Source organism: Maylandia zebra, linkage group LG19 (assembly GCF_041146795.1).
Source record: "Maylandia zebra isolate NMK-2024a linkage group LG19, Mzebra_GT3a, whole genome shotgun sequence".
Classification (NCBI taxonomy): domain Eukaryota; kingdom Metazoa; phylum Chordata; class Actinopteri; order Cichliformes; family Cichlidae; genus Maylandia; species Maylandia zebra.
Genome location: NC_135185.1, coordinates 20,189,329 through 20,212,133, shown reverse-complemented (window position 1 = coordinate 20,212,133; position 22,805 = coordinate 20,189,329). Strand labels below are relative to the sequence as shown.

The following is a 22,805-nucleotide window of genomic DNA, read 5'->3' as shown; positions in this document are numbered from 1 at the left end:
CTTGGCTGGAGCAGGAAAAGGCAAAAGGGGAAACGCGAATGCGCATCCCCGCCCCCCAAGCTAGGGCCGTGGCAGCGAGATCGTGGGGGTTCGAACTGGCGGCGCTCTGTACCAGAGTGCTCTGCCACACATCATACGCCAAACGGCCGGCCGAGAGAACGGTTAAAAAAAAGGACATTTATCATTTCTTCTCCAGCCAGCCAGCCAGCCAGCCCGCCCGCCCGCCCTTCTCATGGTTTTTACAAAGTACACAGCACAGCAGATTCTGCAATATTCTTACACACTAATTAAGCATTGGAAACCTACCTACTTCTTTGTTCATTGTAAACAATTGTACTTTCTGTAAAGTGGTTTGAATTAAAGAGAAAAGAAAAGTATGTTTTGTTTTGTTTTTTTTCTTCAAGATCTGTTCACATGTACTTAGCAAGAGTGAGTACACAGCGTTAAAAAATGGTACTTAGTGTAGTGAGGAAGGCGAAAAGCAAAGAGAGCATATGAAGGTAATATTGAATTAGGCGCAGTTTTGAAGTGGTGAAAGACAAAGGCATGAGTGCAAGCCTAATAAAAGGTAATAGGAGAGATGTCGAGCAGGCGGAGGACTTGGCTGGAGCAGGAAAAGGCAAAAGGGAAAGGCGAGTGCACGTCTCCCCGCCCCCCAAGCCAGGCCGAGAGAAGGCTTGAAAAAATAAGGACATTTATCATTTCTTCTTCAGCCAGCCCTTCTCATGGTTTTTACAAAGTACACAGCACAGCAGATTCTGCAATATTCTTACACACTAATTAAGCATTGGAAACGCAGGCCAAGTCTCCAGAGAAATGCTCAACATCCTCTCGTTTAAGTTCAACACCTGTTCCCGAGAGGAGGGAGGAAGAACTGCCTGAAAAATCAGAGGCCAAATTCTCCAAAAAGGATGAGGAGGAACAGTCTGACAAGTCAGAGGACAGATTCTCCAAAGAACATGAGGACATACCCTCTGAGAAGTCTGAGGAGAAACCCTCCACAGATGAGAAAGTGTCTGAAAAGTCAGAGGACAGAGTTTCTGAGGACAAACCCTCAGAAAACGTAGAGGAAAAGCTCTCAGAAGCGTCAGTGTCATCTGCTCAAGTGGAGGAAGTATCCCAAAACCTTGTTTACTTTCTTTTAATTGGACTTCTCGAGAAGTCCAAAAACAGGCGAAAAGGCCGTCTCACTCCTCCAGATGGCGTAACACTAGCTGACATCATTGAGCGTCTCAAAAACTTGGTGCAACCAGAAATCAGCAGCGCGGAGTCTACAACACGTCTGGAAAATGACGTGAGAGGATTGACCAAAAACCTGGTTAAAGGACTCATCAAGGAGTTTGGCTCCCCAGAAAGGATCATGGATGCTGCTTTGGCATGTGATAGTTCATTTGACGAGGCTATTTTGAAGCTCTTGAAAATCCATTTGGGTGTCCCCACAAGTTATCGCCAAAAGTCCAGAGTTGCCAGGTTCTTTTCAGCATTGAAGAAAGCTTTAATGAAACCCTTCAGATGCTGTTTTATGGGCAGCGATGACTAAAGACCTTGACTTTTCCACTGCCTTGCTTCTCGCAAAATCTCGAAGCAGAAGTGATCCAAAAACGGTCTTGAATCATCAATCATAGTGTCAAATCAAATTCCTTTATAGTTTTCCTAAAAAACTATATTTTCATTGTGTCTCCTTTTTGTTTTCCATCGAGTCCAGCCGGCCGCAGCAGATGGCTGCCCCTACATGAGCCTGGTTCTGCTGGAGGTTTCTGCTTTTTATGGCAGTTTTTCCTCCCCACTGTCGCCTTGTGCTTGCTCATAAGGGATCATTTGATTGCTGGAATTTTCTAAAATTGGTGTTTTGAACTTTAAGATAGAGGTCCTGCAGGCCCTCCACCTTAAATTTCAAAACACCTCCAGGAGACTTTGTAGTTAATTGTCATTACAATGAAATAAAAAAAAAAATCCAAATTAAAAACACGTTGACTTTTGTTGTCTGTTCTTGATGTTAACCACGAAAGAAAAAAAAGTGTTGCAGGTGTGTACTCTGGTCATCAGTACTGGTATTTTAATGTATTAGTGTAGAATTTGATATAGGGTTAGAGTCTGTTGACAGTTTATCCTCCTCACAATCCCGAGCGCTTCTTCTGTCGAGCTGGATGTCTTTAATATGAGTTTCCAGAACCGTGGAAAATAACAGCATCGTCGAGCTAAACCGGTCGTCTCTGACAACAGCAACAGATTACAAGTGATAATAAATATTATCACAAATACATTTCCATTTCAGATTATTCCGAATAAAAGTATATTCTCATGCAATTATCTTGGAAAGTGTTTTCCCACTAAAAATATGCAAATACATAAATACAACCAAGTTCATCCTGATCTATCCCAAAGCCAGCTGCAACAACAACCAAGCATTAACAAAAAAGAAAAGTAATAATTACAAATACAGTGATTTTCTGACTACCTGAACTCATCACTAGATAAGAAAAATATTGCTAGCCAAAAACAAATTACTACCTACTTCTTACTCACACCTTCACCCAGTCCACTTTCAGCTTTTTAAGCCGACATTTAATTCTAAGTGGTGCTTTTATGTAAAAAGTTGGGCCAGTTGGCTGTAATCAGGAGTGAAGAAGCAGCAGGAGACAGGGGATTAAAACAATCAGCTGACAAGCCTGTCTAGCTCTGAGAGTTTGAGGGTTAAGAGATTAGAAGATACACACTACAGCACATTTAACCAACAAAATAATTTATTACAAGGGAATGTACAACAGTGCTGCATTTTCAATGTTTTCAAAACGGAAAAAGGCTCAGGAACAAACAGTCAAAAGTGCTTGGATTGCATTATAATCTTCTGAATTGAGTGCTTTTTCTTTCTACAAGTAAGGACCCCAGCCTAAATACATCTGACACAGTAGTTTATCATCCGTGGCTTCTTGTATGAGGTAATGGACGTGCCCCTCAATTGACAGAGGAAGACCCAGCACTTTATTCCTGCTCTTAATCACTCCCTGCAGGCGCTGCTCAATGTCACACACGTGGGTTTTAGCCTAGCAGAGAAATGTAAAGAACAAACATTATTAGGTTTTATTGAACCTGAATGTGCTGTATTTAGCCCAGTTTTCCTCTGGGATTAATAAAGTCTCTCTGGTTTAGATTTGCAAGTAAATATAATTTAAGAGGTAAAAATTCAAGAAACATGCCCACCTTTTCATTAACAATCTCTCCTGTCTCATTGGCCTGAGCTTTTGATAGTCCTTTGGCTTGTTTGCTCCACTCCACCAGTGGGTCATGAAGGAAGGTCTTCAGCACGCTTGCAGGAAAAATTAAAAACAAAAACAGATTTTTAATATTTATGAATGGTTGAATTTGACATTAATACTTTTTATGTGAATGTACCTCATGAGTGGCTCTCTCTGGTCTCTCATTAGTCTTATCGTAACCTCACAGGCTTGCCTAAAGAGGCCCTCGATGCCCATGGGCCCCATAGCATGCACCATGTTTCGAGTCAGACGAAAGGGAACAACCTCTGGCACGTCAAATGTCTCCCCCTAGTGGAAAAGGAGAGAAAAGCACAGGCAAACTTAAAAGCAACAACATGCACTGGTGTTAAGGATACATATAATAAATAATAAATATATGAATATTCCTAAATAATATTTTATTGAATCTAAGGCAAAAAATAAAATAAAACCTTGTTAAAGAGGCAGTTGAAGTCTACATGAACACATTCTCCAGTGAAGGAATCAAAGAGGATGTTTTCTCCGTGGCGATCTCCCAGACCCAGGATGTAGCCCACCATGGACATCACAGCAGTGGAGCGGCAGTATGCTGAACGACTGCTGTACCTGTAAACACACAAATACTCCAAAGATTTATTCTTGGATTTAAGTTACACTTGAAGCAGATTTTTGAAAAATTCTGAATTGAAATAACTTCTTTCAAATGTGGTCAAGATGTTAAATGAAAATGACTAACATTTCTGGTAAAGCAGTGACTTCCAGGAGTATAATTATAGCAGTGTTGTAGTGAAAGTCATACCATGACGTGGGGTCAGGAAAGGTCCGGAGGAACCATTCATAGAAGACAGGGGGGTGTCGAGCACACAGCACCTCCTTGTGGATTCGCAGTTTTTCCTCAAAGGGAGCTGTCTTGGGAAGAATAAGCTTCCTGAGCTCTTTACCTGATAGGTAGATACCTTAAAAACACAGAAAAGGTGAACAACTTAATTACTTCCTAACATTTACTTAAAAAAAAAAGAAAAGGTTTTTGATTGTAGGTGTTATAAGTAAGGGATACCTCTCTCTTTGTACAGCTTTGTGAGAATGTGCCGCAGCCCGGCAGTGTTGTTAACCCATTCAATGATGCCACACTCCTCATTGAGGGGAATCACAGCATAAGTCCGGATGTGTAGCTCCCTCCGTCTGGACTCAGCATCTTTACGGAGGCACTACAACAGTACACACACAGTACAAACAAGCACATATAAATGCTGTTCTTCTCACATTTTCTCAAGTATTGTCATGTAATTTGCACACATATTGATTGATTTAGTACAGCTCTGCTACATAATGAGCTCCTAACTGCAAAGAAAAAAAAAAAAGGTTCAGTTTTTATTCACATTATGAGAAGAGGCTAATATTTCATTTTAACTTTGAGGCCAGAACAACACATAAAATAAAATTGAACCTCTAAAAGTTAGTAAGTTTGTTTATTCTGACCTAACATGCAAGTCGCTCTATGGCCAGAACTCACTATATATCCATTTAGTTTGAATGAAATCTCCCAGATACCTTATTGATGAGACAGTTGAACTCCATAAGTCTGCAGTCCTTCCTCAGGTCATCTTTAGGTTTACACATCATGGTGTAACCCCGACCATCCGAACCCTTCAGGCTTATCTTCTTTGGCTTCTGCAAAGAGGCCAGGATCTCCACCTACACAAACAAGATTATTTTCTGTAACTGTCAATCAACTCCTGCCGAATGTTAAACATACCGTGGCGGCCGGTCAGAATAGTTAACACCCTCTTTCTCTTACACTGTCTTCAAAACCATCCAGGTATGCCCAGTGTCCAGGAAAAGCATCATGCTGTGTGTTTTCCCCGCCTGTGGAGGGCAGCGTTGGGATGAGGACAGACTGCAGAGGGATCAGGATCTGACTGAATGTCGGCTCCTCCACCAAACGTTTTAGCTGCTTGAAGTGAATGCTCATACTGAGGGTGGTGCTGTTACCATTCACCTGTAAGACACATATAGAAACATCTCTACTCCTGCCTAAAGATGATTTAAGGATTGAGAAGTCATAGACTATTGAAGTGTATTTGTGCATGGGCGTGTATACCGGTTTATTACAAAGCTCCAAAAGCTTGTCTGTCAGTCTGTTGGCATCTCCAATGAATTTTTCCAGGGACTGTTTAAGACTGACGGCTTTCTTAAGGATCTGATTACAGCGATTCATGCGCATGGGGTAGGATGACTGGAAAGAAAAGAAAAGCAGACATAAATAAATGCTGTATTTTGGACGCAGAAGCAGTTGATTACAAAAACTAACAGAGAAATTGTAATTTTGATTTGAACTGATCTGCTAAATAACATTTCAAATTAAAAAAAAAACCCCACATAAACAGACTTGCAAATGTTAAACTTTATAGTCACCCCTCATTTGTTTATATTTTGCTTCCAAAGACCCAGACCTTCTAGTAATTTCTTAAAGTGGTCTTGAGCAATAGTTCCCCAGGCTTTCTGGAGGGATTTCAAAGGGTTTGTTTGGACAGTGGCTACTACATAAGTGGATGACAAAAGAAGAGATGCATTTATTATCTGTTATGGAAGGCAGCCAACATCCGAGGAAAAGCTTTGAATGTCCTCCAAGAAGCCTGGAGAACTATTCCTGAATATTCCTAATCCTACCTAATGAAATGACAAAACAACTTGCCTAAGAGAGTTCAGGCTGTGTTGAAGAATAAAAGTGGATATATCAAATACTGACTTTCAAGCTCATTAGAATTACAAAGGCTATATTTCCATGTTTATAGAAATCACCATCAACCTTAAATGAGGGGTGGCTCATTTCTCTCACCTTGCACACCGCAGTCATTAGCCACATAGCTTGCTGGGGGTATGTGAGGAACACTTTGGCCACAATGGTCATGAGGACATTGAAGACCTCATCGCTGGAGTGACACACCCTGGAGATCAGCTGGGAAAATGCGGTCAGGAACTGGTACGGCGCCAGCTTAGCACAGTGCTCGCTCACTACTGTGTTGATTTTACTCAGCTCCTGTCGCATCTGTCTGTCTGCTCGCCCAGCTGAGGTGAAGGAATAGGTATAATATCAAGTGTTAATGAAAAGCCAATGAAATGCTAAAAATTTGCAAATTAATTAGACTGAAACTAGAAATATCTCCCTGCCCTGTGTGATTTGCCCACCTTTCTCACATTCACACACTTTAGCTCCATAGTCCAGCCAAAGAGACAGCATGCGAGGCATGGCCTGGTAGATATACTGGTTTCCAAACTGCAGAGCACTAGGAGGGAGAAAGTTGATAAGTGTGTTGTTTGATGAAGAAATTAACAGCTGTGAAGTAGCTAATAGAAGCTCTGATTGTAGTCTACAGCAGGGGTGTGCAACTCCAGTCCCCGAGAGCTACTGTCCTGCAGCTTTTAGATGCATCTTTGTTCCGACACACCTGAATCAATGAATGGCTTGTTATCAGGCCTTTGGCAAACTTGATGGCATGCTGAAGAATTAATCCAACCATTTGATTCAGCTGTGTTGGAGTAGAGATGCATATTAAAGCTGCAGGACCGAGAACTGGAGTTGGAGACTCTGGGTCTACAGGGCTGCAAATCAGCAGAAAGAACAAGAACTTACTTCCCGAAGAATGTGACGATGTAACGGATCAGATTACCCTGTTTCTCCAGCTTGTTATCTGTCACCATTGGCATGACTTTGTCATAGTATTTGGCTAAGTAGAAGTTACCATCCTCCCACTCTGGTAGGAGGTTAGTCACATCCTAAAAACAAAACAAAACAAAAAACACATAAGGTAAAGACAAGTGATGCAGAAATCTGCTTTGGTGCCACATCACTGTGAGGGTGATCTCTGACATTTGCATCATTGCATTTTTCACTTTTTTGTCTTTTTATGAAACATTTTCAGAATCTAGTTTAAAAGTGTGTAGATATATCAACCCTGTATGTCTTCATGATGGCATTAGACTCGAAGTTGGCCGTCTCCTCCATGAAGCGCCCCACCAGCAGCATGGCTTTGCCTTTAGTCTGGAGACTGCGAGGATCTGTCAGGGGCTGATCTTCAGGGAAACACTGAGCCACACCCTTCTGCAGGACAATCAGGGCTTGGTGGACATCGCCCTGATGACATTCAGGCAGACAAATTAGGCTATATTAGTTTAATTTGATTATGCACATGTATGAAAATCTAATTTGCAGATAGGAAGACACTAAAGAAAATACGTTTTCTGGTCCTGTACAAATGTGAATAATTTGCATACAGTTTTGCATCATATATTGAATGCTGGTTTTATTTGTAGCCTGGTTATACCTTAGACCAAAGCCACTTTGCCTTCTCTGTGACCAGTTCAGCAAGATTTGTATTTTCTGCATTGAGAAGGGCGTTAAAGGCGGTCTGATGGTGTCCTGCTTTCCTGGCAACCCGGGCACTTTGTAACCAGCACTCCCCAACCAGCTCCTGACATACAGGTCTGCAGAGTGAGATGATACATGCAGATAAGATAAGATAAGATAAGATAAGATAGAACTTTATTAATCCCTCGGGTGGGTTCCTCTGGGAAATTCGACTTCCAAAAAAAGCACAGCAACGACCGAAGTTACAGTTACAGAACTGTTATATATATATATATATATACACACACACACACACACACACACACACACACACACACACACACACAAATACAGAGACAAATATAAATAAAATATACAAAGGGGATAAATAGAATAAATAGGAATAAAAAATAAAAATACAAGTGAAGATGTGAGTTCAGAAAGATTTGAAAATGTTGTATTAAGAAGAAATTTTAAACTGATTTCTCTAATGTGTGTGTTTCAGAAAAACAGCATGTTAAAATCTGTGCAACTAAAAAGTGATGTTTCCTTACTGCGTTCCCAGACTGAGCAGGGCACGGCGGAGAGCCAGGACTGGCTCCTTGGCCCTGAAAGAGTTTTGCGTCATCTCCAGCCGATCTGACCAATGAGGAGGCAGTTGGCTGAGGTTGGACCCGGATCCCTGTCTCTGTTTCAGCAGCTCAGTGAAGGTGTGCTCCAACTCACTGAGCATGTGGAGTCTAAACACACGTAAAAGCTTTTTTAGAAAGTTATTAAAACACAACACACTTGACTCCAAACTGAGCTGACATCCACAGACCTGACAATATACTCGTATCCTCTCTGGTAGGTTCCACACTCATAACTGGCAGCAGACAGAGGGACGACCTGTTCTTTCCTCACCAGCTTCAGCTTCTCATAGAAATTTTCAGCATCCTGCTTCTTAGCTGAGAGCAGCAACTGGCCGAGCCGCACACCCCATGTGCTGGACTGCTGGTCTGGAGACACAGAATAGAAAACTATGCTTTAAGCAGATCCATGCAGCATGTAGTCACCAGTGATTTCAGATGTTGCAAATACATGCTGTGTTTCTGCACTACCTGAACTCAAATAATCTTCCAGCAGGTCCCATTTTCCAAGCTTCCAGGCTGCCTCTACTCTGTAGGTGTTGAGTTCTGACTTCCACTGGTGCCTAAATGGACATACAATGCTACATTAGGCAAACCTATATTTTAAAAATTACATTTAATAAGAAATAGATGTACACTGATATGCATTTTTCTTACTTGTTGGCCAGTACTCCATTGACTTGCGTGATGACTGTGGACAGCTGTCCCAGGCCGAGCATGGAGGTCATCACTCCATGATAGTGAGCGATCTTTATACAAAGCGATAATTGAAATGATCAAGAAAGAAAAAACAGTGAGTTAATTATCTTTTATGTCGATATCATAAATAACATATTGTAAGAAAACATATAAAACTGGCATAGTATATGTACACATACCGGTTTATTAAGCATGTCAGTTATTTTAAATGCAAATAACTAATCAGTCAATCACATGGTAGCAGCTCAATGCATTTAGACAGGTACACAAGATCAATTTCAACCCAACCAAGTATCAGAATCAAGGAGAAAGGTGATTAAAGTGGCTTTGAACACACCACTGAAATACTCAGTCGCACCAACTGGGTGTACATGTTTATGGACTACATGTGTTTGGGTACCTGGTCTGACTCCAGCTGTATGGCTCTGTCATAGCACGCGGTGGCGTCACGGAGCAGGCCGATGCTTTCATGCTCAAGTATCTGTTCCTGGAGTGATGGCTCCTCCCTCCTCAGAGCGTTGACACCTCTCACTCCATCCGGCTCGTGCATTGCAGCGTACAGCGTCTGTGGCAAGCAATCACGTACATCACAGAGCTTAAAGTTCACCACAGAGATTAATTGGATGAGTGGTTAAAAGACAAGTGCACTTGTACTATTGGACTCGTTGCTGTCAAGATAACTTTTATAATGCAGTCAAAAGTCCTGAGTCAATCTTTTATTTAATGGTTAATAACCAAATTGTTTTCTGACCTGCAGGAATGAGAGATGGTCTTGTATGTTCTCTTTATTTTCCAGGATGTAAGCTTCAAAGTGCATGAGGGCACGAGTGTACGCTTTGGATCGTAGAGAGGCCTTGGCCAGGACATCCTGCGGGATATCTTTCAGGAAGGCCACCACGCGCTGATAATCCCCACTCTCTGCAATATCATGTTATAATTCTTTACTTTATTAAAGCAACAAGGTGAGTGAACAATGAGGAGAACTGAATTTTATTTAGTTATTTTCTTATACAGTTCAATGCAAATAATGCATAAAAGCCTCAATATTATCATGTAAATAATAGCAATATAAATTGCTATAGAGTTGACTGAGTAAATACATCTTTTTCAACAGTGACTGAAGCTATGCATCTTTTCATTAGTCCGTAGATTATTGTAGGGTCTACCTTACAATATACAGTGCCTTGAAGCGACTGTTGTTATGGATAAATAAAACTGAATTGAACTGAACTGAATTCTTACCATGTTTGGGTTTGGAGTAGAGGATGTGGCGACTCCACTGTGTAAGGTGTGACAGCATGCTGAACACAGTCTGAGTGCTCAGCTGTGACAGGCTGGAGGCCGTCTTCTGGGCAAGCCCCTCGGCTTGTCCATCTCCCTCTGTCAGCACAGCCAGCATTTCCTCTGTAACCTTTGACAGAAACAAGAATGGAACAACAAGGAATGAGAATTAGAACAAGATTAGAACTGAAGACATCAGAGGGACAGCTCAGGTTGAACGGTTTGAAGACAAAGTTAGACAAGCAAGGCTGAGGTGGTTTTGGACATATGCAGAGGAGGGATAGTGGATATACTGGACAAAGGATGCTGAATATGAAGCTGCCAGGCAGGAGGAAAGAAGTAAATTAGAGGATTCATGGATGCAGTGAATGAGGCCATGCAGAGGGGCTGGTGTGACAGAGGAGGATGGTAGGGATCAGGTGAGATGGAGGCAACTGAACTACTGTGGTGGTTCAGATGTGTCCTCACCTCTTGTTGCTCTGCAGGAGTGCAGCCCAGCAGCATGTAGAGCAGAATATGAGGCAGCAGGTAGATTGTGACCTTGTAGTCGTGTTTGATGATGAAACTACAGCATCTGAACACTTTGCTGGCCAACTCGTGTCTCACCTGGAGAGCAAAGAAACTTCCCTTAACTTCTGGCTTGGAAAACAAGATAAAGCTGGGGAAAAACTTCAAAAAGAGATGGGTTAACCTTGCTGATGAGGTATCCAGCCCAGGTGGCTGACCAGTCAGAGAATTTGCTGCCTCTGTTGCTGAGGTACACAGGTTTCTTCAGCTTAGACCAGTTCACCTCCTTCTGACTGCTCTTATATCTGCAGGTAAGAGTAGAAAATAACAGATTTACAAAAAGAGAAGTTAAAAAAATGGAAGGACTTAGTGAGTACTAAAAGATTGCAGGCAAGAAGATAAAATGTTGGAGAAGGGAGGAGAGAAGAGGAAAAATAACTGTCGTCTGAGGGATTTTTAAGTCCTGAATTCTGAGACCATTACAAACGAGACTATGTGTGTACGAAGGTGTAAACTTAGACCTGCTGTTGAGGTGAGGCTCCAGTATTTCTTGAATTTGCTCGGGGAATCTTCTCCACAGACGTCGGCCCGCTGAGTCAGTTCGACCTTCGCGACACTCAAATATGGAAAGCAGTTCCTACAGTGGATATAAAATCACCAATACAAACAAACATTTCAACATAACCCCGCAAAAATAAATAAATACAATAGAGGAACAAACACAAATAATTAAAGCTGTTGCGTACCTGAATTGCATAAGCAGCAGAGTCCTGGGCTCTCACATCATCAGCGTACGCCAGAAATGTTCTGGTCAGTTCAGTCAGCAAATCATAGGCAAAGTTAGGATCATCCACTCCGCTCTGCCACAGAGAAAAAACAAACAAACATACAGTTCAGTTATCTTTGCTTCACACACAGTAACTAACACACACACACACACACACACACATATAATTATCATTACATTTGCAATCTATGTTAGTTATTTACCACAAAGATGTTGCGGTTGCCGTGGGTGTGTGTTTGCGACAGATCCAAGCGTCCCGGATCCACGGCGCCCAGCTCCCCCAGACACTCCCCACAGAGGAGCCTGGCCTCTGGGGATGAATCCTGGCAGCCTTTCAGCAGCACTGATACCAGGTTGGAGATGACCGGCTCCACTGCTTCACTCGCACAAACCTGCCGCAGCAGCCACTCCTGCACTCCAGAAAACAGAGGAACATATTTATAGATGTGTTAAGTTAAAGTAAATTTGTGGGTAACGGTGAGGATTTAACATGGGCTATGCTAGAAGTGTAGTAAGAACTGAACTAAGAATTAGAATTAAGAACTGAAACACCAATTTAGGTGCTAAGATGTATTATAGTATGTTAATTTATGGACACATCCATTGTACATAATTCTTAATGCTAATTAGGGCTGAACGATTATGGAAAATAATCTAATTGCGATTTTTTGCCCCAATATTGCGATTGCGATGCGATATGCGATTATTTTTTAAGGTCTTTGTCTTCTGTATTATTAAACAAAGACAAGCAATACATCATATAGTATGGCCAATACTATATTACATTAATTTTAAACTGTTCTTTCCTGGAAGACAGACCTCTGTTATGATGACATGAGGTGATGCATGAATTGATGACTGACATTTTTATTTAACTTCTTCAATCACAACAGTATATTTGAACATACACAATAGTTTATTTTTAGCTTACAAACATCTGAGCATAAAGTGCTGACAAGGAACCCTGGTGTAAACATTAAAATGAAAGTCAGTACAATGTGCAGATTGCAGAAATATACATAAAAAAAAATCAGTGGCTTTACCACACTCAGTTTTTCGACATCTGTGAACTACTAGACAGTCATTCAATTAAAAAATAATATTAAATAAATAAAACTAATAAATAAAAAATACACACATCTTACTGATCTCTGCAGTCAGTAACATTACACATAAAGTGCAAACATAATAGCAATTGTATAAACACACACACAAACACGCCTTTAAAATTTAAAGGCGTGAAATTGGACGGTCTAGCCTTCTGATTAGCGTCACCGCTGTCTCGGTGGAGTTTAATAAACTCGGCCGTCTGCTTCTTGCTATCTAAAATATAACCAGACACTGGTGTAAATTCTCGACTGTCTCATACTTCTGTTTAATAAGTTTTCTGTTTGACGTTTAGTCAGCTGTGTGAAAACCAAGGAGGAACCCACCCGGGGGATTAATAAAGTTTTATTTTATCTAATCTAATAACTTTAATCTCAGCCAAACCGATTTACTCACGAACAAACAAAACACTGAAAAAAGCCCAACAATAACATTTTTAGGTTGTCTAAGTGACTTATATATTACGTTTAACCCGAGCAGCGAAACTCCGCGGTGATCTGAAAATGATGTGCTGGGAGTTGTGCCGTTCTCGGCCGCATCAGTAACCCTCGAGCTCCCGGCTAGCTGTCGAGCTGGTGGGTAGCAGACGCCTCTGAAAACATCGAAGCACTTTTGCAAATATGGGATATCTTGATAAACCGAGCAGACATTTGATGTTTACACAACTACTTTCTCGCCTGAAAATATGTTAAAAGTTTATTTTGTGACCCAGAAAGATTAGTATGAGTAATTTTAAAACTTAGTAGCGGCCGCCATTGCTGGAAACTGGAGTTTGGCTGGGCCGCGCTATGAATTCTGGGATATGGTAGTAATTTGGACAGCCTTCGGCGCGTCGCTGTGACGTAATCGGTCTACAAATGCGGCCTCAGGAGGATGCAGCCCATGAATTTGGACATGTCCAGAGTATAATCGCAGCCTTTGCGGTTAGAAAATTGCACTTGATCATGTCGCGATATTATCGCAAATGCGATATATCGTTCAGCCCTAATGCTAATGACCCAACTTTCAGGCTTACACCTTTCACAACAACAAATCGTTTGAAAAAGATAACACAGCCGGTGATTTTGGAATGATGCAGTCTAATGGTTTCATTATATATATTTTGCATTCTTTTCTGAGTTCTCTTTGCAAACATGGAGCTGTTACTTCACTGTAGCACTTCATTGAGTGTGTACCTGGTTGCTGTGCATCATGTCCCTGAGGCTGGTCAGCGCGTGGATCCTCACGTCCACGTTCTCATGCTGGACGGCTCTCATGGAGAGCTGCAGTGCGGCAGCCAAGTCACTGCTGCTGGCCGCCAGCTGGAAGAAGAAAAGATAAAATACAACACAACAATGTGTTGTACGTATGATCACTGTCAACCAGCCTTTTGTTTCACATTCATTTTACTTTCTGTTGTGCCCTTCATACAGACCTTTTTATAATCCTGCATTACTGTGTGGATGTCTTTTAGCTCTGGATGGTCTGGTAGAAAGTAAATCTCATGGAGGTAGTCACTGACTTCTTCCCTGTAATTAAATGACAGAAGTGAGGCATCTAAAAGCGCACATACACCCACACCTATGTACATATACAAACACACTCTTTCAAGTACCTACATACGCATACATACATACTCATCCATGTGTACCCTTTTACACATTGTTGTGTATGTCTACACAAGTGTCCATTCAGCACAAAAAGGAAATAAGACCAGTTGTGCACAAGAAAAATCTGGTTGATTGAAAAGAGGATGAGATGGGAATGAATAAGATCCTTTTCCCACATTATTCACAATCCTTTTGCATACTCTAAAACCATTTTGACCAGTTTAACTAATGAGGGAAGTTAAAACTGTAACCGAAAGATGTGTCTTTGTGTTTGCACGCTGATCAAATGTGCACATTTGTGCTTATGTTTGCTACCTGTTGTCCAGGATGAGGAAGCGGATGATGGCGGCAGTTTCTTTGGGCTGCAGTGGAATCAAGGGGAGCAAAGCAACAATAACGTGACTCAGTAGGGGGCCCAGGTGTGCAGGCTCCACACTCCTCACAAAACAATCCCATGTCCTACCCAGAGGAAAAGGGAGTGTATTAAAAAAAAAAAAAAAAAACGAATTAGAAACAGATGTCTGAGCAAATGCCAACGAATAATAAAGATAAATGCATCACAATATGTGACTTTATGTGCAAGTATACAAGTACTGACTGGCAGCAGAGGAGAGGGAAGTCCTCTCTGTATCGCAGGCCGGTGCGTAATGTCGTCATCATCTTCACTCTGACAGAGCTGATGTGTTTGGAGCCCATCAGTCGCATCAGAGCCATCACACTTGTCAAAACCTGCACGAAGAACAGGCAGACATGTTCACTTTGAGCCAAGGAGATCTTTATTGGACAATTAACCAATCAGATTTAAAATTCTGGTATTTTAGAGGATCAATTACCAGTTTCTTGCGGTTTTTTTCTCCTGCACTGGAGCTAAGCAGCTGCATGTTGAAAAAGGCAAGAATCCCCAGCAGCTTTGGCTGTAAGTAGTCAGCCTAAAGATAAAAACAAGACATTCATTAATGGATAATTAGCAGATGATTAGTTGCTTATTATCTCTTTAATTTTTTTTTTTTGCATAGAAAAATTACATTTTTGTTTTAAATTAATTACATAAAACATATCTCACAGATTCTGAAGCCTAAATTGTTTCATAAAGCATTTTTGTCTAGTCAAATGTCAAAAAGACAAGAAACTAAAACACTGATATGAAATGCAGAGGATGCCAAGTACCATAAGTTCTGAGGTGGTGATGTCTCGGGGTCCCTGGTACGGATCATCACTGGATGCAAAGGAGGCCAGGATTGCCAAGCCATTGAATACCTGCAAAGAAATAAACACTTATGAGAACAGAAACTAGAGTCTGTGTTTTAGATCATTTGTGAGTTTTATTCAAGAGGAGGCCTTGTGCAGAATAATTTCCTCAAAGCCACATATTTTGAAATAGATTTAATGTTTAGAAAATCTGTTTCCACATATGTGTGTCAACCTGTTGGTAGTGCTCTCCAAGACGCAGCAGCAGCTCATTATGAAGACCCTGGAAGTCTTGGCGTAGCAGAGATCCCAGTTCAATTTCTGTCTCACTCTGAAAGAACATGAAGGAGAAGAAAAATAAACTTGTTTTTAAGATGACCTCTTCAGGTACATGACTCTAAATCATGTTTCAGCTGTAAAATGCAAGTAAAGTTGTTCATACTTGTAGGTAGTGAAAGGCCCTCTCCAGCTCCTCCTTTGTGCAAGAACAGACCAGATGGCTGAAGATGTACTTAAAGTTGTTGATCAGGATCTCTCTCCTGTTTGCCTTCAACTCAATGGCCAAAGTTCGAATGAGAGCAGAGCCTGTAGAGCTTGCTTTTGCTGCTAGGTAAGGCAGCAACACCTGGAGGGTCCGCTGCATGAACAAACATGCAAGAAAGCACCAATGTACATCACATAAAGAGTGCTTACTATCTGTGTGTGGATGCGTGTGCATGACTGTACATACGGTGAGGAAGCGGTGGAGGTCTGGAAAGTCAAAAGCATGCGCGATCTGAGCAAGAATATCCAGAGCCAGCTCCCTCTGATTGGCTGACTCGGTTCCTTGATCTGGTGTGCTCCGCAGGGCTGACGCATGGCGCGAATGTAGTGACTCCACCAGGAACTAAAAGGCAAAGAAGATATAGTAATGGACTGTAGATTTTCCACAAAAAACAGTATCTAAAACAGACCAAATGAAAACTAAACCAATGCAATTTTCAAACATTAAATCCACATATATACTATGAATAACAGTATTATAGAGCAAGTCATCTAACTCATAATAAGCAGGTGAATAGGATGGGTTTGGTCCAATTTAAACAAAAGACTAGATACCTGGCAGATAGGGTTCTTGTACTGACTGAAGAGTGTCTGCAGTTTCAAGCCTTTAGTGGTGGCCAGGGCTCGAATTTGAGTGTAAGCAGCTACAGACACCTGGGACGACTTGGACAGGAGACAGTGGAGCAGACGCAGCAGAGAGAACGACACCAAACTACCCTGAGAGGCTCTGACAGAAGAGGAAAGGGGAATGAAGAAATTTCCTTCATTAAGTAGTCTTTTTAAATGTATTAACAAAAGAAATCATCTGTTTTCTACATCTAAGTGGATATGAAAATAATACAAACTAATAACAACTAGCAACACAACATTTTATTTCTGTATATAAGGTCAATAATTTTATCTCCCATCTTATAACATATTATTCATTAAAAACAATTACTATAACTCATACAGCTTGTGGAATAAAAAAAAAAGCTGTTTATATACCTGCCGATCTCTCCAGTGGTGAGGATCAGAGTGTTACGCAGGTCATCATCTCTGTTAAGTTTAGCAGTGCTGAATGCCTCTTTAAGACGTGCAACCAGGAGCTGTGATGGTGACACACACCACATCAAAAAACAAGTAAACATGCAACATTAAACTATATTGATTGAGGGGAATATGGTGAAATTTTACCCTGATAAAAATATAATTAGGTTATAATAATAAAAATATAAGAAAAACTGGAGTCAGAATTGCTCACCTCATTCAAAGAGCCCTGCTCAGAGTTTCTAGTGGTCTCTGCTAGCAGGAAACGCACTGATTGGCTGAAGCGTGTTCTAACCACAGGATCGGAATCCTCCATTAGACCAGTCAGGGTACAGAGTACGGCTCGGGAATCGCTGTCTGCACCAGTGAGATTCACATGCTGGCACAGGTGGGGAAGAGCTTCTAGGAAAGCTGGCAGTGAAATGTATAAAATGTTTAAGAAAACAGCAGCTGTGAACTGATTTCAATGCATCAGCTGTTGTGAAAAACTTATGGTTAAAAGGTACCTTGTTTCACGGTGCTTGGAGCTTGTGGTCTGAGCAATGGTAGGAAGGGTCTAACAACAGATGCCTTGAGGGATGGCACTGCTTTCCCAGCATGATCTGTTTCAAGACTACAAGAGAGGCAAAGGATTTTGGGAAGACAAGTGGAGTCTGTGTGGATGTCACTAAGGCTGGAGAGCTCTGATTGGAGGCAGCTCAGCTGACCAATGATCCTGGCAAGTTCCTTCTTCACCTGCTCCGAACTGTCCTCCAGCTTGGAACTACAATTATCAAACATACGCCATGAAATATAACAAAGTAACTGATGATATCAATGAAAGAAAGACAGAAAATATCAGTGGTCAAGTACTAAGTAATGTATGAGTTTCCATACAGCAAAGTAGTGCCAATGAGGTTGTAGTGCATATTTCCCAGATGGTGGAGAAGAAGAGGGAAAGCCTTGACTGCTGCTACTCTCACCACCTCCTCCTGACTCTGCAGCGCCTTTGAAAACACACACACGCGCCACGTCTCGCACACACCGCCATGTAAAAAGGCCAGCAGCGACACGCAATCGGCCTGGACCTCAGGTGCTGGAAAGAAAGACGTCTTTAAATGACTTTTAAAGCAGTCGTTTAGGTTTTCATTAAAAGAAAAAGAAGCACACAGGAACACTCACAGTAGCAGAAACCGAGTCTCTGCGCCAAGGCTAGCAACCAGGAAGGGAAGCCTGAAGTCTTATAGGCTGAGACAGACTTGTTCTCACACACCCAAGGAAGAGACAACAGAGCACACACATGTTGTTGGAGCCTGTCATCATTCTGGCTGCTCACTAAAAAAAAAGAAAAAGAAGAAGATTATGATTATAATAAAGGATGTGTATCTGGCTTGATTTCTATCTTCAAATTAAACACAAACAAATATGGAAAATACATCAACTTTTATTTTGACAACAAACTAAACCAAAAACATCTGGTATTTTTGCATTTAGATCCTTACTTGTCAGGTAAAGTATAGAGTCGAGGACCCTGACGGTGATCTGGACAGCAGACTGAAAGTAGCTCCGATTTGACACAGGCTGAGATCCTCCTTCTAACACTGACTGACAGCTCTTCAGGGCCCTGCTCAGCGTCTCAGTGGGAACCCAAAGGAGAGGTGACAAGCTGCTATAACAAAGAGATGTTGAGGTGAATAATATGCTATTAATCACTGTGAACGACATATGTCAAACTGGAGCCAGGAAAGTAAGCAATGTCTAATATTAAACACTATTAAAATAAAAAACTAGAGAAAAAGTTTTTCTGAGAGGCAGAAAAAAGATAAAAAGGAGAGGGCTTGTGTAAGAGCACGGGTGTATGTTTGGGAATTACCTAACGGGTGAGGAGCAGAGGGCTGCCTGATGGAGAATGAGGGCCAGTCCCTGCAGAGCAGACGCACTCTGGGTGGTCTCAGGCTTAGCAGAACTGGAGTCCAAAAGCATCAGCAGCTCCTCCAGCCGACTGTTTAATGCAGCCCAAACCTTACTGTGAACACGCATGTCCACTTTGCTTAAGATAGAGACACAGACATTACTTCAATACGACATGAGACATTTTTAAAAAAAATTGTTTGAGATTTTCATGGTTATTACCAAATAGTAAATGTTGATGCACTCACCTTGAGGATGTTTTAGTAGTTTTACCGACTGAACTGGTGGCAGATTTGCAAGACTTCTTGGCAGGTGTTGCTCCATCTTTACACTCCTGCAGCACTAAAGCTGTCTCAGCCTTCAGGGCAGCTCGGAGAAACCCTTCTGCACACTGCGAACAACAAGCATAGCACATATTGTAAAGAGGGAAACACTGTATGGATATCAAAAGGATAATTTAAAAGGAAACACAAAGAACAGAGTTGTACTTCAGCTTGATTTGCTGTCCCCACGGTGCATGCTAGTGTCCCGCAGACTTCGGTGACCCGCTGCCTCCTAAGCAACGCGGCGCTCTCATAAACTGGTGCTACAGATAGCGAGAAGCTAAACAGCAGGCAAAGTGACTCGGTCACTTCTACACCTAACTTGACACCAGCTCCAGCAAGAGTGCAAACACACTCGAACATCTGTGAGAGGTGGATGGGCTCAAAGTGTGAGTGAGAAACATACGATTGCTGAAACACGCAGCGGGTCAGGCTTAACAGCTCTCCTTCGTAAGCTTGCTTCTCATTTATGTTTGCTGTGGCAGAGTAGGAATGTGTTTCCAGCAACTGGAAGTAGGCTGCAAAGAATTCGTGGCCCTGCATCTCAGGAAATCCTCTGAGCTCCACCAGTGTTCTCAGCATCACCATGGAGGCTTTCCTCAGCCTGATGTTCCCGTTGGACAGGATGAAGCATGCAGCTTCCCAGGCTACACTCAGGTCACGACGGGAGATGACTCCCCTCAGAGACTCAGTTATGATGTTGATCGTTACGAGTGTCAGCGACTCCAAGGCAGCAGGTGAGGAGAGCACAAGGGCAGAGGGGGTGAGGTATGAGGAGGCACAGAGGGGGGATAAACTGAAGCACTTGAGGTTTATAGGCCACTGGTTCTTTGTGTGAATGTCCAAAACATGTCCCTGTCCTGCAAGTGTGCAAATATGTGCATACAGGTTATGGCTGAGTTCCTGGGACAGAAATATGAGTTCCTGAATGAGGCAATTAAAGATAAATGGTGCCCGGACTCTCAGAGTGTGAAATAAAGAGCACAACACAGCAGAGACCCGTCCATGGATGATATCACAGCCTGGAGCTGCTGCCACACGAAGGAAACGCACCGCCACCCACTTACTGAAGTCTAAAATCAAGACAAAGAATGAGAAGATATTAAAGGACTAAACTAAAAAGGCAAAACATGTTCAGCTTTATTTTCTCTAATTTCTGAAATCACTTATGGCAGCATTTTGAGAAGAATTTCCTACCAGTGCAGCTCTGTGTTGTTTCTGGGTATTCAGCAGGCTGACAGGCAGGGTTGGCAAACATCAGAGATGAAGATTTAACTATGTGCTGCACAAAGTCCAGCAGCATCACACAGGCTGGCTCTGAGGTGGACTTCTTACTTAGCCCTAAAGCAACTGGAAGAAAAGACAACTGCTTTGTTAAAAGAGCTGGTACACATACAGAGGATAAGTCAAATATTCTTGCAATATTAACTTGAAAAGTCACTAAATGATAAAAAGCTTAAAAAAGCAACACATCATGTCAAGATCTAAAGAATCTGCTGAGAAAGTCATTGACATCTATCGATCTTGAAAGGGTTACAAAACAATTTCTAAGGCTTTGAGACTCCAGTGATCCACAGCGAGAACCATGAGCCACAAATGGAGAACGCTTTTAACAGTGGAAAACCTTCCCAGGAGTGGACAGCCAACCAAAATTGCTCAGAGAGTGTATCAACAACTCATCCAGTAAGTTACAAAAGAACCACGAATAATGATCAGTGATCCCACACCCACCAGGAAGTCTTAAATGCATAAAAAAACCCCATAAAAATCAAAGTGAAAGTTCTGCAGTGGCCTAGTCAAAGTACAGGCTTAAATATAATTTAAATGCTTTGGCATGACCTTAAACAGACCGCTCATGCTTGAAAAACTTCCATTATGGCTGATGTTATGTGAAAGACTTGTTGCAACTTATCACCAACACTTGATTGCAGTTCTTCCTTTTAAGGTTGGCACAACCAGTTATTAGGTTTAGGGGGCAGTTACTTTTTCACACAGGTTTAGATAGGTTCTTTTTCCTATTTTTATCATCATCATCATCATCAATCTTTATTTATTTATTTTTAACAGGATTTTTTCAGGAATTTATAATTTGCATGTTACATTTACTTAGGCCATCTCTGTCTATTTTTAAAATTTGTCTAATGATCTAAAACATGCACGTTTGACAAATATACAAAAAAAGGGAAAAGAAATCAGCGAAGTATATTAACAAGAGGGAATAGTAGTCATGGTAAGCAACAACTTCAGGGAATGTTTCAGCAGATAAGTCTGACAGTGTGCACCAAAAAGCTGTTTGTTTGTTTTTTATTGATGTCCTTTCAGAGGCTTTTATTATGGTGACCACCCCTAGTATGTGTCGATATTCCCGGCTTACCGACATCCACATCTGTCAGTATCCTGTCGATGAACTGGCAGAGAATCTGTCGAGGTTTCTGTACCACCTGGCCGTACTCTGCAGCGCTCGCACTGCAAATATCAGCACGATGTTATTCACAGAGACATGACGAAGCAAAGGTTTTTATCGACTTCAATAAGTAAAGACGAGGACTCACTTTAGCCCAAATAAGTGGTACTGTTAACTACTTAGCTCTTAGCCAACTTTAGCCGTGTACTCACCTAGCTAGCTCCTGAAGAGCCGGTATCATCGCAGACATTTCCAGACCTTCCATTTTTAAACTTTTTGTGTCGCTGTTCGATAAAACTCTTTAATACATTAATATATAGCTCTGTCTAATCATTTTAACCAGTACACATCTCCACGTCTCCTTCTGCCTGTCAAGTCTTTCCAAAACTTTCGCTCCAAAATGACGTTTCTGTTTTGATACGGAAGCCAGCGAGGGTCTATAAGCTCAAACAAAACGCAAACTAGTAAATGCTCCCTCTGGTCGCTAAAGTAACGTTAAAGTATGTGTTTTACGGCAGGAAAATGTTTTTAAAAATTGTTAAAAAAATGTTAATAGTAAAGGTACCACAGGCCCATAGTAAAGGTCTTAAAAAGTAGGTAGGGTAAAAATATACACAACAGTGATGTTTTTTAAAGGAGAAGTAAAAAAGGTGAAATAAAAAATCTAATTGAGACTGTGCAAAAGAGTAGTGCAATTGCAGTAGTAAATAATATGTAACAAGAGGGTATAATACAAAATAGTACAATGTAAATATTTGTGAAACTGTGTATGCCTACCTACAAATGTGTTACTTAACTATTCATGAGGCATTTGTATGTATTTTGTGATTAGAATTTAATGTATATCTTAATTAAGTTGCTAAATTCAAAATTACAGTAGAATTCCTTAAATCAGTTAAATGGCATTTATATAGTACAAAGTCACAACAAAAGACACATTAAAACACTTTATATTGTAAGGTAAAGAAACTACAACAGAACAAGAGAAACACAAGTGTTTCAGTCCCTTTATTCACCATGCAGCTTTTTAAAAACACTTAAGATGTATAAGATGCTTCCCCCTATCTAAAGGGGAGACTGAAACATATTTGAAAATGGGTAATAAGTAAATAAATAAATAAATATCAAGTAATGTCAGTTTATTGTCACCTCCCATCTTTCAAGTATTTTTAACCTTAAAGTTTTTAGTTATGCTCATTTTAGAAGCTATGTAGAAAAGCCAGATTTTTGCTTTTAATGGCTTTT

The 22,805-nt window shown here is 41.2% G+C and overlaps 1 protein-coding gene across 2 annotated transcripts; it reads right to left on the bottom strand.

Moving 5' to 3' along the window:
• Positions 1-2,726: 2,726 nt before the first annotated feature.
• atr (ATR checkpoint kinase) lies at positions 2,727-21,960 on the bottom strand. Of its 2 annotated transcripts, none has more exons than XM_004540149.4 (48): positions 21,773-21,960; positions 21,531-21,622; positions 20,354-20,506; positions 19,322-20,229; positions 19,082-19,224; positions 18,796-18,972; positions 18,425-18,591; positions 18,105-18,257; positions 17,820-18,018; positions 17,450-17,706; positions 17,158-17,354; positions 16,902-17,002; positions 16,470-16,641; positions 16,102-16,257; positions 15,814-16,008; positions 15,607-15,702; positions 15,351-15,440; positions 15,017-15,112; positions 14,782-14,912; positions 14,499-14,642; positions 14,009-14,102; positions 13,770-13,895; positions 11,691-11,897; positions 11,447-11,560; positions 11,222-11,337; positions 10,885-11,005; positions 10,662-10,799; positions 10,155-10,323; positions 9,664-9,830; positions 9,313-9,477; positions 8,871-8,962; positions 8,685-8,776; positions 8,405-8,582; positions 8,139-8,324; positions 7,562-7,721; positions 7,192-7,371; positions 6,871-7,013; positions 6,426-6,523; positions 6,076-6,305; positions 5,338-5,472; positions 5,035-5,235; positions 4,788-4,931; positions 4,294-4,444; positions 4,036-4,192; positions 3,689-3,842; positions 3,394-3,545; positions 3,202-3,307; positions 2,727-3,044 (listed from the first exon to the last, which is right to left on the bottom strand). In XM_004540149.4, exons 1-48 carry the CDS (start codon positions 21,823-21,825, stop codon positions 2,871-2,873), a joined length of 7,830 nt encoding a protein of 2,609 aa, XP_004540206.1. In that variant the 5' UTR covers positions 21,826-21,960; the 3' UTR covers positions 2,727-2,870. The 2 variants fall into 2 exon arrangements, with proteins under 2 accessions (XP_004540206.1, XP_014265296.1); XM_014409810.4 differs by having other exon boundaries at positions 18,425-18,588.
• Positions 21,961-22,805: the final 845 nt, after the last annotated feature.

Bases quoted from the DNA above. Each gene is read 5' to 3' on its own strand.
- atr (XM_004540149.4), bottom strand. From the start codon at position 21,825: ATGGAAGGTCTGGAAATGTCTGCGATGATACCGGCTCTTCAGGAGCTA. The intron at 13,896-14,008 runs GTCTGTATGAAG...TTCTTCTTCCAG, and splicing joins TAATGCAGGATTATAAAAAG to CTGGCGGCCAGCAGCAGTGA. The intron at 3,045-3,201 runs GTGGGCATGTTT...TTTCTCTGCTAG, and splicing joins GAGAGATTGTTAATGAAAAG to GCTAAAACCCACGTGTGTGA.